Below are 17,772 nucleotides of genomic sequence, written 5' to 3'. Positions count from 1 at the left end.
TTTTTTTTTTTAAATTTTGTCCTAAATTAAATTGTAAATATAGACAATACATTGGGAACTAAGAAAAAAAATTTGGGTTGGGATTTTAGATTGATTGAATTAGTGATTTATTTTAGTTTAGGTTATTATTTATTTATTTAATATATATATATTTGAAAAACCGTTTCTAATTTCTCCCGAACCGGTAACCGAATCGAAAATTCAGATTTTTTAATTTTTTGAACCGTAATCGAACCATTTTTTCAGTTAACCGGTTTTCGGTTCTATTAGCGGTTCGATTAACTGTTCAGTTCGGTTTTTACATTTTTTTGAACACTCCTAATTGGAACATAAAGCAATGGATATGCTAATTCAAAGAAATTGAATCAATTTATTATAGAAAGACTTTTAAAGGGAAAGAGTAGAAAGAGGAACACACTTTTCCGTCACTTTACTTCAAGGAAAAGCAATTCATTGAGACAATTTCAAAGAAATTTAGTAAAAATAGGTGTGAATGAAATTTCATGAGGTTTTTATGTTGAACTAGTGTCACAATCACACCCAATGGTCACGGCCCAATAAGTCAAGAAAAATGAGAAAAAGGGGAGCATCTTCCGGGGAATTTTCACTGATGAAACCAGAAATGTAGAAGGGTAGATTAGGAATTGTGATGATTTGGAAACTTCTAGGACATTTCCTGTGTGGGAATTAATGAATTTGTGTCAGAATCACACCAGATGTGAATGGCTTATTGGTTGTTTTTGGGGTTGCAATTATGCGTTTAACTCTTTATGCAAAAGGCAAAGGCATCTTCCAGGAAAGGAGATAAAGTTTAAATGCTTAGAGATGGAAAGACTCAAGTATACGATGTGCTGGTTTAACTCTTTATTTTTTTGTTAATGTAAGTAATTCTCATCACTGGAACTTAATGGCGGTTGCTTCTTCTTCCGCTTCTCCTCAGGAAAAGTATGATGTTTTTCTTAGTTTCAGAGGTGCGGATACCCGCTATAATTTTACTTCCCATCTGTATGCTGCCTTGTGTCAAAAACAGATCAATGCATTCATGGATGATGAAGAGCTTGAAAGAGGGGAGCAAATTTCTCCATCTCTTTTGAATGCAATTGAGCAATCAAAGATATCGTTGATCATTTTCTCGCAAGGGTATGCTTCTTCGAGATGGTGCCTTGAAGAACTTGAAAAGATTCTTGAATGCATGGACAAGTATGGTCAGATTGTAATGCCAGTCTTCCATAATATAGATCCCTCAGATGCCAGGAGTCAGAATGGGACTTTTGGGGATGCATTTGCTAAGCATGAAGAGCGGTTTAAGGGTAGGCAGGAAATGTTACAGAGATGGAGGGCTGCTCTGAAAAAAGCTGCCGATCTATCTGGCTTTGATTCAAATGTCATCAGGTCACTGTTAATAGCTATTATTATGTCTTTTGTATGCATGATACTTTTCCTTTCCTCTCATTTTTTGTTTTTCATTTGACTTATTTTCTTAGAAGAAACAACGACAATATTATTGATTGAACATATAATTACAAAAAAATGAACAAACTGTGCACAATCATATTATTAAATTTATAGATTGGATTTTTCGGTTTAATTAATTTAGCATTAATCATTGATTGAACTATTTAATATTTTGTTAATTATATATAAGTTAGATTATTAGACTGAGGAGATGGTCGTAGTCGAAAGATTAAAGTCCTTTTGATCTACTTGGAAAGAAAAAAGAAAAAAGATAATGAGAACCAATAATTTGAAGTTAAAAGAAAGTGATTTTCATGCAATCTTGTAAGGTTTTTTGTTTGTTTTTTTTTTATGTAATTTGAGCTTGATATTCCTTATTCGAGAGATCATCGAGTAGCATAACTTTTATTGTTGTTTTTTGCATTGAGATATGGCATATATATAAATACTTCAAAGTAATTAATGTATTGTTAAGGAATATGCAAATGTTCAAAATCTATTGATCTCCAAATTTTAGTGCCATTGGTCTCACATCCTAGGATGGAATATTTGCCCTTCCCTGTTTTTATGACCTTCATTGAGATTCATTTATTGGAATATATGTTTTGTAACTTTTCTTTGTGATTTATTTAATTTGAGTTTTGTTCTTTTTTTGTCTCTTTTTTTTTTTTTTTTTCATATTTGTTAGGTCTGAGTTTGAACTTGTACAAGAAGTTGTCAAAGCTGTTTTGATGAGATTGAATAATGCCTCTCCTTTAATCGATGAAAACCTAGTTGGAGTGGATTCAAGAATCAAGGATATTGAAGGGCTATTACGCATTGGGTTTGCTGGTGTTCGCAAGATAGGAATTTGGGGTGCTGGTGGAATAGGGAAGACTACTCTTGCCAGGGCCATATTCAATAAAATCTCTGAAAATAGACATTTTGAAAGCTCTTACTTCTTTGAAAATATTAGAGAAGAATCAGAGAAAAACAAGGGACTAACTGGCTTGCAACAGCAAATTATTTGTAAAATTTTAGGGGATAAAAATGCTAATATAGGATCCCCCTCCACCATAAGAAGGCTTGGCCGTGTGAAAGTTTTCATTGTGTTAGATGATGTGACAAATTTAAAACAAATAGAATCTTTAATTGGAGATTTTAAGTACTTGGGTTTAGGAAGTCGAATTATCATAACAACAAGGGATAAACAAGTATTAGAAAATTGTCACATGGATGGCATATATGAGACTAAAATATTATCTGATGATGCAGCTCTCCAATTGTTTAGTCGACATGCCTTTAGACAAGAGCGTCCACCAAAAGATTTTAGGAAGCTAGCTGGAAGGGTGTTATCATATGCTAATGGTGTTCCACTTGCTCTTAAAGTTTTAGGTTCTTTTCTATTCAAAAGAACAAAGAAAAAATGGGAAAGTCAACTAGTAAACTTGAACATCAATGATCATAGGGACATCCAGGAGGTGTTAAAAGTAAGTTATGATGGATTGAGTGAAAATCAGAAGGTTGTATTTTTAGACATTGCATGTTTTTTTAAAGGGTATGAAAGAGATCTTATAGAAGCAATCTTGAATGCCCATATTTATGTAAATGTTCTCATTGAAAGGTGTCTCATAACTACATCGGACAACATCATCACAATGCATGATTTGTTTCAAGAAATGGGTAGAGAAATTGTTCGGCGAGAATCAATTTATGATCCTGGCCAACGTAGTCGGTTGTGGGATCATGAGGATATCTTGAAAGTATTGACCAAAAATAAGGTGCGATCCAAAGGCTTTAATTTTTTTTTTCTATTTTATATATGAGATATTATAAAATATTAGCTTGCAGAATATTCATCACAGTTATCATTGGGAACTTACTCAATTGGTAAAGTGATTGGGTGGGAATGAGGCATGTCTTATGTTAATGTATTTTGAAAAGAAATTTGAAAAGATAATGGATTNGACGTATGAAAGTTCTTATTGTGTTAGATGATGTGACAGATTTAGAACAAATAGAACCTTTAATTGGAGATTTTAAGTACTTGGGTTTAGGAAGTCGAATTATCATTACAACAAGGGATAGACAAGTATTAAAAAATTGTGACTGTGATGAGGATGACATATATGAGACTAAAATATTATCCAATGATGCAGCTCTCCAATTGTTTAGTCGACATGCCTTTAGACAAAAGTGTCCACCAGAAGATTTTCTGAAGCTAGCTGAAAGGGTGCTATCATATGCTGATGGTGTTCCACTTGCTCTTAAAGTTTTAGGTTCTTTTCTATTCAAAAGAACAAAGAAAGAATGGGAAAGTGCACTAGTAAACGTGAACATCAATGATCATATGAAAATCCATAAGGTGTTAAAAGTAAGTTATGAGGGATTGAGTGAAAATCAGAAGGTTGTTTTTTTAGATATCGCATGTGTCTTTAAAGGGCATGAAAGAGGTCTTACAGAAACAATTTTGAATGCCCGTAATTTCGACTCGCATATTTATATAAAAGTTCTCATTGAAAGGTGTCTCATAACTATATCGGTCAACAACACCATCACAATGCATGATTTGCTTGAAGAAATGGGTAGAGAAATTGTTTGGCAAGAATCAATTGATGATCTTGGCAAACGTCGTTGGTTGTGGGATCATGAGGATATCTTGAAAGTACTTACTGAAAATAAGGTCAGCGCCAAAGGCTTTAATTTTTATTATTTCTACTTTACATATGAGATGTAATAAAATATTAGCTTGCAGAATATTCATCATAGTTATCATTGGTAACTTACTCAATTGGTAAAGTGATTGGGTGGGAATGAGACATGTCTTATATTTATGTATTTTAAAAAGAAATTTGAAGATATAATGTATTGTATGAGAGTTAATTACTTAACAATTTATGTAATTAAGCAATTTCATACTAACTTATCATCAATATATCTGCTGTTGATTATTAGGGGACTGAAGTAATTCGAAGCATGCGCTTGAATATGTCTAAAGTATCGGAGTCACATTTAAAGCTTGAAGATTTCAAGAACATGCAAAATCTAAAATTCTTGGAAGTTGATGGCTGCGAGTATGATAAGAAGGTGCCTGGTTTGGAAGTCGTTGAATCTGATTCTTGTTTGCTGTGCCTTAACATATTCAAGCCTTGTTTTGAATGGTTTTTATGGAAGTTCTTTGAAAATAATAGCTCCGAGCATGANAAAGAAAAGAATGGTGAATTATTGGCTCATCAATTCTTAAAATCAATTAACACGACTTAACCTCCTTTAATGATCTGTCATGTTGCAATACAATTTGCAATTATATACTTGTTTTTATTAGGAGACTTTGAATAAGCTTTAGTGAATATTCCATTGATCTTTGCATGTGATTATTTGTTTAATAATATACTTGCAATAATTTTATTTAATAAGAGGTTTTATTAAAGCATAGTTTAAGAATGAGATTGTTAATAATAATAATGTCAAAGGCAATAGGAGGTCTGAGGAAGAAATCATTGATGGGTTAATGGATCATCTGTTTGCTACTAATAGGAAAAGAGAGACTTTGGGCTTCTGTTGTGTAAGTTTAAAAAGACTGGTCTGTTCTGGCATTGGCTTAGGCTTGGGCTTGTTTTTGCTTTGTAAATTGTTGGATCTTTTTGTTCGAGCTTTGTTTTTGTACATCCCTAGCTTTTAGGCTTTTACTTTGTTTGCTTCCTTGGGCCTGTCCAGTGTAAGAGATGCCCGGGGGGGTCAGTGGGGTGGTTCGTCCTTTCCTCTGTATTCTTTCGGGTTTTTTTTTTTTTTAAAATACAATTATTGGGTTTACGGAAAAAAAAAAGGTTTTTACTTTTTTCACAAGAAGATGCATTTTGGATTATTATTATTATTTTTTTAAAAGATGTCATCATATTACTAATACTTTAATAGCAGGCCATTACAATTTAATTATTGAATATAGTATTTCCTTAACTTCCAATAATTTAATATATTGTTGATTAGAATATTATAACAATTTGAGAAAAAAAAAAGTGTTATAAAGCAAATAACAGGGTTTGATTGCTCCTTTAGTGATTTATCTATCTACCTCAAAGTATTACAACCATATCATGACTTGACTTGACCGTCTTTAGTGATCTATCTAGGGATGAGCCGCGAGCCGAGTAGCTCGCGAGCTACTCGAGCTCGGCTAGTCCCAAGCTCGAGCTCGACTCGAAATTAGTCGAGTCGAGTTTGAGCTCGAGCAGCTCGTGAATAGTAACGAGTCGAGTTCGATTCGGGCCGAGCTTAGCTCGTCAGGCTCGTGAGCTTAAATGATCTTAGGGGGCAATTTGCAAGATTTCAAAACTTTTTTATTTTAAGGTTGTTAAAATTGCAAATAGCACCCATATAGACAAAAACGCAGAAGTGCAGAACCCATTTCAATTTTTCAATCAAAGCTGAAACAAAAACTGAAAAAGTAAAACCCATTTGCGATTTTTCATTAACCCTAAGTCCTAAATCTCCGCTGCCATTCGCCGTAAATCAACCAAACATTCAAGAATTTTTAGGAGTATGTTAAAAAAGCTTCCATTTGTACAAATTTTATCATCAATTTCAAATTTTTTTTTTTTACATGTGGTGTGATAGGATACTTATTATGTTTGGGACCATACTGGATTGAACAAATAATTATATTCAAATTTCGTAATAATATAATAACTAATTTAAATAAAATTTATAATATTAAAGTTCAAAATATATGGAAAAAATTACTTTATAAAATAAATAGTTTTTAAACATCTTGTATGCAGTTGTGGGTTTCGATAGCATCCAGTATACTGCAGTCCTTGTAGTGCCATGTATGAAGATGGGAACTTGGGCAGATGGATTTCTTGCAGTTGATATATATATATAATGCTGCATTGTAAGCATAGACAGTGGAAGAGTTGCAGTCTCAGTTGTGGCTTTGGTGTGGGAGTGAGGCTGCCCTTTGTGCATATCTTTTTTGTTGTTTTTTGCTGCCGTTGGGAGAGATGGACAGAGTTTTATGGTGTTAGTCTCTTGCTTGGCTTTTTGTATAGGATCACAAGATTGTAGAGATTAGGTTTCTTGTGGTTGTGCACTCTTGCTTAGACATTCATTTTTTATATTTTTCTATGTAGCTCTTTTTAATACAACCAAATAATACGGTTTGACCTCTCATGATCTATCAATTTTAAAGTATCAAAATTTCTATTCTTTGGAAGTCTATTACAATTTTCACATATTATATATGATATATCAAAATTCATTATATAAAAATAGGGAATCTATTTTCTTTTTCCCAGAAAAACAGATTTGGAGATTGTGAAAGGCTTACTCTCAAATCTATGTTTGCACCCACTTGTTTTATCCAGTACAATCACACCCATATTGTGTCTCTCTCCATATGTACATATATATAAAAGGGAGATTGCAATTTGATGATTTTCTTGGTACAGGAAAGAGGATTCGAGCAGTTATGGGGACCGGAAATCGTTCTACGTGGTTGTATACTTTACCCCGGAAGAGATATTTCAGACTGGTTTAACTTTATAAGTAGTGAAAATTTTATAAAGCTTCCACCAGGTTGCCTCAACGATAACTTAATTGGTTTTGCCGTGTGCGCTGTTATATCATCTCCACACACAGGAAGGTGGGTCGACAATGCTTTCGAAGTTCGATTTAATCTTTCTATTAACGAGAAGCTTGTTTTCTGTGGCCCACTCTGTAATGGTTTTTCAGGCCTAGTGGTTATTGAATCAGATTCAGATCATGCATTCATAGGATATGATTATGGAATTATGCCCTCTGAATTGCTTCCACTCAGTTTAAATAGTGAGGGCCTCATTAAGTTCTCAGTTGATAATAGTTCTCCTCCGTTCAAGTTGAAAAAGTGTGGAGTCAGATTGTTGTACGCCGAAGATAATGATTTGAGAATAGATGCAAGAGTGGACAAAGACCAGAGATTGAAATCTATAAATGGCTCAGATGATGACTGCATATGAAAAGGCTACACTAAGTGGACTCAAACATTGAATTCAATTTTATTTATTTAATGTGATATTTATTTGTCAAATCTTCATTTTAAGTCTTTTCAGTATTGGATACTTCTCATACTCTAATAAATTTTGTTAACAATAATAATCTGGAGTGTTTAGCTATAGATTTTGTTGATTGTTATTTGTATTTATGTGTTACTTAATTTAGCCATGGCTTTTTGGTTTTAATCATATTTGGTCATAATGAGGGTTCATATTCGTTGGCATTTTACTGTCAATTTCTCGAAGATAACCCACTCCATTAGATCTGAAAGCTAACTTGGTCGCTAGTCTTGGGAAAATTTGGAGGTAAATTTTATGACAGAAAAAGGATTCCCTTTTTATGTCCTTACGTCTCTCCAACAGTAAGCTGATGGGCGATGCTTGTGCTAATTCGGGATAGCAGGATTGTTGTTGCTTCAGTAGGAAACCCTCCAGGGGAATTCAAGGCTTTTTACTCCATTTCTGCCCGATCTTCAGGATATGCCTAATCTTGTTTGCCTTCTGAAGCTACTCAGCTAACTTTCTGCAGTTTATATTCATGTTGTATGCTCTGCAGTTCTCTGTTCCAGAATTGTTGAAGTGCCTCTTTTTTATTCTCTTCAGTTTTTGAAACTCTGTTTTTATATTCATGCCCTGCAGTTCTCTTTCAGAATTGTTGAAGTGCCTCTTTTTTAATGCTATTCATTGTGCTTTCAGGCTGGCTTGATCCCCGCCCATGCTAATAATTTGGCTGGCAACTTGGCACGTGGACGCATATTTCCTTTACTGTCATCTCGATGTTCTCTGGATTTTCATCTCTGGAATTGGTTTATGTTGCCGAACTACTATTTAATTATGTGTTTCATTAAGGATACTGCTAAGTTCATTGTTGAACTTTTCTTGAACTTTTGCCTTCTGAGGCTGATTTTTGTCTACATGTTTGCATACTTAGATTTGTTTTTCAGTATATCGTTAATACTATACCCGATCATATAAACTGCTAATTGCTGATACTAGGGATGTCTGATAACCTGAAGTTTAGGTACATAAGGAAAATCTCCAAGGGTTTACAGCTTTAATTCCAATATCACTGTTGGATCTGATAAAAAAATGGTAACTTTCCATGTAGTCCACCTTTCTCAACAAGAACACCAAGCTCTGCAATTGCAGCGAGAGTTTCATAATGAAAAAATGAGGATGAAAAGCTTTTCTCTGAAGAGGAGAGTAAGTATTTTGTACTTCGGAGTTTCTCAAAAAAGACTACAGTTTTGGCCTTGGCACGTGTGTTCTCGTTCCTGTCAGTTGCTAATTCTACCCCCACCATTAAGCCCCTCCCTCTCACATCTCCAACGACTGAAACAAGATTTGATCAATGTGAGAAGAACTGCATAATAAACATTGCCACTCTAAAGCATAAGACAAAGTTGTGCAATAAAGAAACAAGAAGATTGAGTGTGTTCACAAGAAGTAAAATTTGTTTATCTTCATTATCTTTATTGTTTTGTGTTAGTCATATCAGAAATCATGGCAATAAAATCATGCGATATGCCAGACCAACTGCCATTCTCTCTATCATTTCCATGTGCCATTATAAGCAGCACCATTTATTTGTTCCTCAAATCTGTCCTCGCAGCCGGCTCAACTCATTTAATTGCCGACCAAGGGCGGTTTAGAAACATGTGTAGACATGAAAGTCCTAAAATGATTCTATTGGATTGAATATATACATGTGTGTGTGATAGGATACTGTATTATGTTTGGGACCATACTGGATTGAACAAAATAATTATATTCAAATTTCGTAATAATATAATAACTAATTTAAATAAAATTTATAATATTAAAGTTCAAAATATATTGGAAAAAATTACATTTATAAAATAAATAGTTTTTAAACAGTCTCGTATGCAGTTGTGGGTTTCGATATGCATCCAGTATACTGCAGTCCTTGTAGTGCCATGTATGAAGGATGGGAACTTGGGCAGGATGGATTTCTTGCAGTTGATATATATATATATGCTGCATTGTAAGCATAGACAGTGGAAGAGTTGCAGTCTCAGTTGTGGCTTTGGTGTGGGAAGTGAGGCTGCCCTTTGTGCATATCTTTTTGTTGTTTTTTGCTGCCGTTGGGAGAGATGGATAGAGTTTTATGGTGTTAGTCTCTTGCTTGGCTTTTTGTATAGGATCACAAGATTGTAGAGATTAGGTTTCTTGTGGTTGTGCACTCTTGCTTAGACATTCATTTTTTATATTTCTTCTATGGTAGTTCTTTTTAATAAAATCAAATAATACGGTTTGACCTTTCTCAATGATCTATCTATTTTAAAGTAATCAAAATTTCTATTCTTTTGGAAGTCATATTACAATTTCTACAATTATTGATATGATATATACAAAAGAAAATAATAGTGAATTGTTGGCTCATCAATTCATAAAATCAATTAACACGACTTGACCTCCTTTAGTGATCTGTCAGGTTGCAATACAATTTGCAATTATACACTTGTTTTTATTAGGAGACTTTGAATAAGCTTTAATGAATATTCTATTAATCTTTGTATGTGATTATTTGTTCAATAATATACTTGCAATAATTTTATTTAATAAGAGGTTTTATTAAAGCATAGTTTAATAATGAGATTGTTAATAATAATAATGTCAAAGGCAATAGGAGGTCTGAGGAAGAAATCATTGATGGGTTAATGGATCATCTGTTTGCTGCTAATAGGAATAGAGAGACTTTGGGCTTCTGTTGTGTAAGTTTAAAAAGACTGGTCTGTTCTGGCATTCGCTTGGGCTTGTTTTTGCTTTGTAAATTGTTGGATCTTTTTGTTCGAGCTTTGTTTTTGTACATCCTTAGCTTTTAGGCTTTACTTTGTTTGCTTCCTTTGGCCTGTCCAGTGTAAGAGACGCCCGGTTTTCTTTTTTTTTTTTTTTTAATACAATTACTGGGTTTACGGAAAAAAAAGGTTTTTACTTTTTTCACAAGAAGATGCATTTTGGATTATTATTATTAATTTTTTTTTTAAAGATGTCATCATATTACTAATACTTTAATAGCATACCATTACAATTTAATTATTGAATATAGTATTTCCTTAACTTCCAATAATTTAATATATTGTTGATTAGAATATCATAGCAATTTGAGAAAAAAAAAAAAAGTGTTATAAAGCAAATAACAGGGTTTGATTGCTCCTTTAGTGATTTATTTATCTACCTCAAAGTATTACAACCATATATCATAACTTGACTTGACCGTCTTTAGTGATTTATCTATCTTAAAGTAACCAAAATTGCTTTTCTTTTGAAATTTATATTACGATTTCTATATTTATTGATAAAAATACTGACGAAAAGATGGATTGTTAGCACATCAATTTCATAAAATTAATGAACATGGTTTGACTTCCTCTAGTGATAAATCTAAATTGTTCTACAATTTGTAATAGCAAATTTGTTTTTGTTAGGAGACTTTGAATAAGCTTCAGCGAATACTCTACTAATGTTTGCATATAATTTTTTGTTCAATAATATTTTTATAATAATATTACTTAGTAGGATTATCTTAACGCGTGCTTTTAATACATACACCAAAATCCTTAAAAGATAAAAAAATCAGTATATCAATGCATGTATCCTTATTAGGAAAAATTAAGAGGTTCTATTAAACGCAGTTTCATGATATAAGAAAAGCATTTAAAAGTATTATACCAAGGAGAATTATTGTTAATAATGAATCTGGATTCAAGTTTAATGTGAAATTAAGTAAATAAATATCTAGTGAAATATATGTTCATCAGCAAAATTTGAATAAGCTCATAAATTGCCCTTTCTGTCTATTTTCATTCGCTTTTCTTAACTCAGAGTTCTTAGGCTTACTGACTCCAGGATTCGAAAACTTGCCCGACATTTCAACTTGAATTTCAATTATCAAATTCTCCATCAATTGAAAATGAAAGAAAATAATTGAATTTTGGGATTAAAAAAGAATAGAATTAATAAAAGGGATTAAGGGGGTTGAGAAATTAGGATATGTTTGTGGTGTCTATATTCATTTTGCGTGTTTCTTTTAGGACAACTCTTTTTAATACAACTATATAACACGATTTGACTTTTTTCAGTGATTTATCTATTTTAAAATAACCAAAATTTATATTATTTTGAAAGTTATATTACAATTTCTACACTTATCAACAAGATATATATGAAAGAAAAGATGGAGAATTGTTGACTTATCAATTTCATAAAATCAATTAACATGACTTCACCTCATTTAATGATCCATCTAAATTGTAATACAATTTGTAATTATACACTTGTTCTTATTAGGAGACTTTAAATAAGCTTTAGCGAATATTTCATTGATCTTTGCATGTGATGGTTTGTCAATTATGCTCCTGAAATAATTTTATTTAATAAGAAGTTTTATTAAAACATAGTTTAGGAATGAGATTGTTAATGATAATAATGTCAAAGTCAATAGGAGGTCTGCGGAAGAAGTCATTAATGGTTTAATGGATCATCTATTTGCTACTATTAGGAATAGAGAGACTTTGGGCTTTACTGTGTAAGTTGAAAAAGGCTGGTCTGTTCTGGCCTTGGTTTGGCTTTGTAAATTGTTCTTTCTTTTTGTTCCAGCCTTGTTTTTTTGTTAAGCCTGTTGTAAAGGTTGTACATCCTTAGGTTTTAGGCTGTAACTTTATTTGCTTCCTTGGGCCTGTCCAAGGTAAGAGAGCCGTGGGGGGTTTTCTTCTTTACCTATGTATTTTTTCATTTTTTTTTAATACAATTATTGGGTTTATAAATATATATATATTATTATCTCAAGAGTCAAGAAGATGCATTTTGGATTTTTTTTTTTTTTAAAAGATGTCATCATATTACTCATACTTTAATAGCATACCATTATAATTTATATATTGAATGCAATATTTCCTTAACTTCCAATAATTTAATATATTGCTAATTAGAATATCATAGCAATTCCAGAAAAAGAAGGTGTTATAAAGCAAATAACAGGGTTTGATTGGCTCCTCTGGTGATCTTTTCATTTGTAAGTGAAACAAAATAAAAATTTTACAATTTCTAAAGAACAAGTCCATTGTGTTAACTAAACTAAAAATTACACTGATGCAGCTAATATATAAAACACTTTATTAGCTCAGGAAAATGCTTATATCAAGAGAAATTCTTGTTCTATGAAGGCAATAAAAAATAAATGACTTAGTTTTCCTTTCCTAGTTTAACAAATCATTATAAAACAAAATATGAAAATTGTTATGCCTAAAAAGTCAGGGCTGATGTAGGCTTACATTAGTAAACACCAATCAGAGTTTAGAAAGACTTGTGCTATACAGAAGCTGCCACGTCGCCCCAAGACAGGAAAAGTATGGTTGTCACCAACTTGGCAGATTTAGATTTTGTCTATGAGTGAATGAGAGTCGTACACCTGTCCAAGTCCTAGATAATTTGAGGATAGTTCCTAAGTTATTAGCCAATGGGACGCAAGGAAGGACTTGCACGACACCTACCCACTTGCAGATTTGTTATTATTACCTTGAATTCTTCTACTATAAATAGATGACTCCCCCTCTCATTTTGGGGATTTTGATAATAAACTCGCATTCTAATTGTAATCTTTATTTTCAAAGCAAAGAGAACCTGCGAGAAAGATATTTACTTGAGATTCTATCTAAATACTCAGTTATTGTACCTCTGCTCGCTATTTGCTACATGCAACCTCTTGTAATCACTCATATATGAAAGAATAGTGGACGTAAGATTCGCTTTAAGCATCCAAACCACTTTAAAAACCATCTCACATTTATTATTCAATCTTTGCATTAGATTATCCCAATCATTTACGTTTAATTTCTAAGAGCAGTTTAGCGCTTTACACGTGCCACTCGTTGGTATCAAAATCAAGCATCAACAATTTGACACTAGAAAAAGGGTCTGATTTAGTATATGCTTTTCATCAGGAATCTCTGATCAACTAGTTTTACTCACAAACAAATGGCTCGTGGCCTTAAAGCCAAGCGAGCCAACATTAGCAAAGAGGAGATCCCTATAGTATACGATGATACTTCTCCTAAAGTACCTCCAATTCCGAAGGGTACCATGACAGATATTCCCTCCAACTCATAGCTCGACCCAACTATGATGAATTACTTGGAGAGGTTCAAAAATACTCTCCAAACGGTCAGCCGAAGGCTGGATTGTTTGGATGAGGTTGTACCGCCCAATTTTGACAAAGTGGTGCCACCTCTGAAGACGCTTGTAGGTCACGCTAAAGCACAGAAACGGGCGAAAGCTCATGCCACGCATACTATAAGGCATAAAGATAAGGGGAAACAGTTGGTAGATAAAGGGCTAAAGGGCTCTAAGGCACTAGCAAATACCAGTCGTAAAGTAGGTAGAATACCCGTGGCTTTGCGACTTGGCAGTATGTCGCATCATGAGCCGCCTGACGCCACATTGCATGGGCATCCCCACAAGAGTGCAAGGTAGAGAGATTCCCATTATCGTCGACATAATGGTTTCAACTATCACTGCGAGGAAAATGCCCACAATCCACAGGTCAGTTTTGATTATCGTGGAGGTCAGGATAGCTCTCCTAGTCACTCAGTGTCTTCACATGGTTCCAACAAGTGTGTGTCAAGGTATGCCGAAGGATCTGGCCAAGGTGAGGAAGAGTCCAACCTGTGGTCTTTCCTCAACTACAATCGTGAGGGGCAAGCCTACATTGTGGAAAGTGATCCCCAGATAGCTCTGCTTCCTTAGATTGAGAAGTTACAATGAGCTTTGAATCAAATTAGAGCTCAACAAAATGAGCAAGGGCAGGTCGCTGAGGCGTCTCCCTTTTCTCTAGTAGTGTTGACTGCTTCTCTTCCGTCAAGATTTAGAATACCTGACATGCGAGCATTCGATGGAAATTTTGTCCGTAGGATCATCTCTATGAGTTTAACGACCTTATGGAGCTTCACCAAGTTTCCAACTTGGCCAAATGTCGCTGCTTAGTAGTGACTCTAATTGCCCATACCAAGCATTGGTTTAGATTGCTTTCGCCAAGATCTATTAATTTGTTACAGCAAACGAGTTCGTTATTTGTGAGACACACTTCCAGGATAACAAGAAGTTCTCAATGTCGTTGAACTATCTAACCAACATACAGTAGGAAAGGAATGAGTCTCTCAAGTCTTATATTGATAGGTTCCACCAGCAACGGAACAAGGTGGCTAATACACCCGAAGATTCAGTTCAGACTCTTATTATTGCGGGAGTTCGCCTGCAAATTGACTTGTGGAAGAAGCTACAGTCTGAGGATGATATTTCTCTCACCCACTTCTCCAACCTCACTGAGAAATATCTCAGGATTGAAAATTCAGTAACTTCCTTTAATTACCACAACCCCAGTCCTTCGACTAGCTTTCCTAGTTGGAAGGATGAAAACCGGGGGGAGGGTAGTAGAAATCTGATCGCAAATGGGCTAATGACGATCAACGAAAGGGAAAAAAGTAGTGATTTGAGCCCAAGAAGTCTTATGCCCAGGTCCCTCGTCGCATCGCGACAAGAATCAGTATACTCCGTTGAATGCATCGGTATCAGCTATTCTGGATAAATTAGAAGAAGTTAATCTGCTCAGAAAGCTAATGCCCATGAATAATCCCACTTTAGCAAGAAAAAACAAGAAATATTCTGTTATCATTGGGATAATGGGCACCATACCGATGAAGTGCCAAGCTCTTAAATAGGCAATTGAAAACCTTATTGAAAAAAGGCACTTCAAAGAGTATGTTGGTAGTCTAACTCCCACTCAGGAGATGGATCAAGGGCAATCGACCAAATGCTTTGATGTGGCTAAAGTCTGTTAGCGCCCACAATTTGGTTCTTTTTTTTTGCAAGAAAGCAAAAAAATCATTAGCCTTATTTATTAAGGAAAAGTTAAAGATAAAGGACAAGTAGTCTAGAAATTAAAAGGAAAACCTACTTGGCTCTTTAAATTTACAAACTCCATCATATTCAAAGAAGAAATACTTAATTTCATAAGCCTCGACATTGTTGGGGTAAGCAAATATCCCTTTTTCGATCGTAGATCACTTAGAAAGGTAGTATGAATCCTTATCTTTACTCTTCTTTAGATAATAAGCACAACCGAGTTCTAGTGCTATTGGCTCGTCAAGGTTGTGTTTGCCAAATATGATATACACAGCGACTGCTATCATATATGCATTTGACATTAACTGGAATGGTGTGACCTGAAAGTGATTGAGGATCGACTCGAAGTAGGGGTGGAAGGGTATCCTTACTTCACATTTGAAGATCGCCTCCGAGATCGCAGTCATTCCCTTGGAAGGGTCCTGAACAATGTGCGACCTGTGTTGGAAGATGTTTATGTTGATCGAGTATTGGTCTATCACTTTTGGATTTCATCCTTTGTGACTATTGTTTATACCACCTGCTCGGGACCTGCTGAGGTGCCCGGTGGTTATGAGCCATCCTTTTCGACCATCCTCGCCTCAGGGATGTCCATTGCTCTTAGAGTTTGAAAATGTGCGACATGTAAAGGTGACTTAGTCTCTGCTTACATTACCTCGTGTGGCAACTTAAAAGAGTAAAAGAACCCTGGTTTCTCTTCTATAGCTGCCAAAACCCTAAAAATTCTTAAGGGTGATTTTCTAAAGATCTACGCCCTAGGTTTCAACTCTTAAGAGTGTTTTTTTTTTAAACACTACCCAAGAATTCACTGTCTGAGTCTACCAGATGTTTAAACCCACCATTATTGTAAAAACTAAGTTTTTTAACATAATTGAAAAAGAGAAATAGAAAAGAATTTTCTTTACCTCTTGATTGCTAGGAATAAATGTTCTCTCATAGCAATGAGTGCGCATTAACTTGGAAGAGGATGAACTAATTTCTTGAGTGTAAAAACGTTGTTTTTCTCTCTAAAATTTTAAGTTTTGAGAAAAACTTGAAATGGCTTGAGGTTTTACAAGGAAGAAGACGATGCTTGGTTTTCTTTTATAAGTGACATTTGGGCGGGACATGTTTCTAGCTATTGATTGTGACCATGTGTCGTCAATCTACGTAAATAGTAACCATCACGCTTCATGGAGATCAACCGGTGTTTTCCTTCATTGAAATCACCAAACGTTGGCAAGATTATCTCATCCACATTAAATGTGCCCTCATCCGCATTTAATGCTTCAAAAGAGAATGTCGTTTCAACATGGCTTACATTTAATGCTCATAGCTGACACTTATTGCGTAGAGACACATCTATTAGATAAAGCTTATTTTATTAACTAAGACAACTGTTAAGCGCAACGGATAACATCTGAAGAGATCATTCAAATAAAACACTCTTTTCCTCATGTCAAACTCGAAACAAAGTGATTCTCAATTTTTTTATAGCAAAATACCCTGAGTATTTTCAGGTTGCAAATGGCAAATAGAGTTCAAAACACATTTTTTATAGCGTTGTGCAGGATCCGACATGGGTCACTGAACATTTTGAAACGATCACCTCAGGTCGCTTGTGTAACTTTTAGAAATCCATGTTGCGATCTCTACTCAGCTTGGTGGTTGAGTAAACCTATCAGCCTTATGTTGTTTATAACAATGTGATTGTCCTCAACTGTTAATTCAGGCAAATTCTCCTCGTAACCAATCAGGTAGCAGAAAAATCATGAAGTGCTTAAGATTCAATCCTTGAACCTTAAGAACTGGGGAGCTCCTATTATGCCCAAAAAGTCAAGGCTGATGTACACTTACATCAGTAAGCACCAATCAGAGTTCAGGAAGGCTTTGCACTGTCTAGAAGCTACCATGTCACCCCAAGACAAGAAGAGTATGGCTGTCACCAACTTGGTAGATTCAGGTTTTGTCTATGAGTGAATAACAGCCACACACTTGTCCAAGCCCGAGGTAACTTGAGGATAGTTCCTAAGTTATTAGCCAATGGGACGCAATGAAGGATTTGCATGGCAGCTACCCACTTGCAGATTTGTAATCATTACCTTGAATTCTTCAACTATAAATAGAGGATTCCCCCTCTCATTTCGAGGATTTTGATACTGAAATCGCATTCTAATTGTAATCTTTATTTTCAGAGCAAAGATAACCAACGAGAAAGAGATTTACTTGAGATTCTATTTAAATACTCAATTATTGTATCTCTGCTCGCTGTTTGCGTTTGCAACCTCTTGTAAGAATAATGGACGTAGGATTCGCTTTAAGCATTCAAACCACTTTAAAAACCATCTTTCATTTATTATTCAGTCTTTGCATTAGATTATCCCAATCATTCACATGTAATTTCTAAGAG

General features: G+C 34.5%; 1 protein-coding gene across 1 annotated transcript; it reads left to right on the top strand.

The window, feature by feature from the left end:
- The first annotated feature begins 770 nt into the window (after window positions 1–770).
- LOC116113643 (TMV resistance protein N-like) lies at window positions 771–4,524 on the top strand. Its single transcript, XM_031399789.1, has 4 exons — window positions 771–1,392; window positions 2,144–2,924; window positions 3,059–3,215; window positions 4,390–4,524. The coding sequence occupies exons 1-3, from the start codon at window positions 908–910 to the stop codon at window positions 3,098–3,100; spliced, it is 1,308 nt and encodes a 435-aa protein (XP_031255649.1). The 5' UTR covers window positions 771–907; the 3' UTR covers window positions 3,101–3,215; window positions 4,390–4,524.
- The last annotated feature ends 13,248 nt before the right edge of the window (window positions 4,525–17,772 follow it).

This window comes from Pistacia vera, unplaced genomic scaffold (genome assembly GCF_008641045.1).
Source record: "Pistacia vera cultivar Batoury unplaced genomic scaffold, PisVer_v2 Contig687, whole genome shotgun sequence".
Taxonomy (NCBI): domain Eukaryota; kingdom Viridiplantae; phylum Streptophyta; class Magnoliopsida; order Sapindales; family Anacardiaceae; genus Pistacia; species Pistacia vera.
This window is presented reverse-complemented; position numbering and strand designations above follow the sequence as displayed.

Coding starts and splice junctions, on each gene's coding strand:
- LOC116113643 (XM_031399789.1), top strand. CDS start 908: ATGGCGGTTGCTTCTTCTTCCGCTTCTCCTCAGGAAAAGTATGATGTT. Junction 1,393..2,143: donor TTTGATTCAAATGTCATCAG/GTCACTGTTAAT, acceptor CATATTTGTTAG/GTCTGAGTTTGAACTTGTAC. Junction 2,925..3,058: donor ACATCCAGGAGGTGTTAAAA/GTAAGTTATGAT, acceptor TCTCATTGAAAG/GTGTCTCATAACTACATCGG.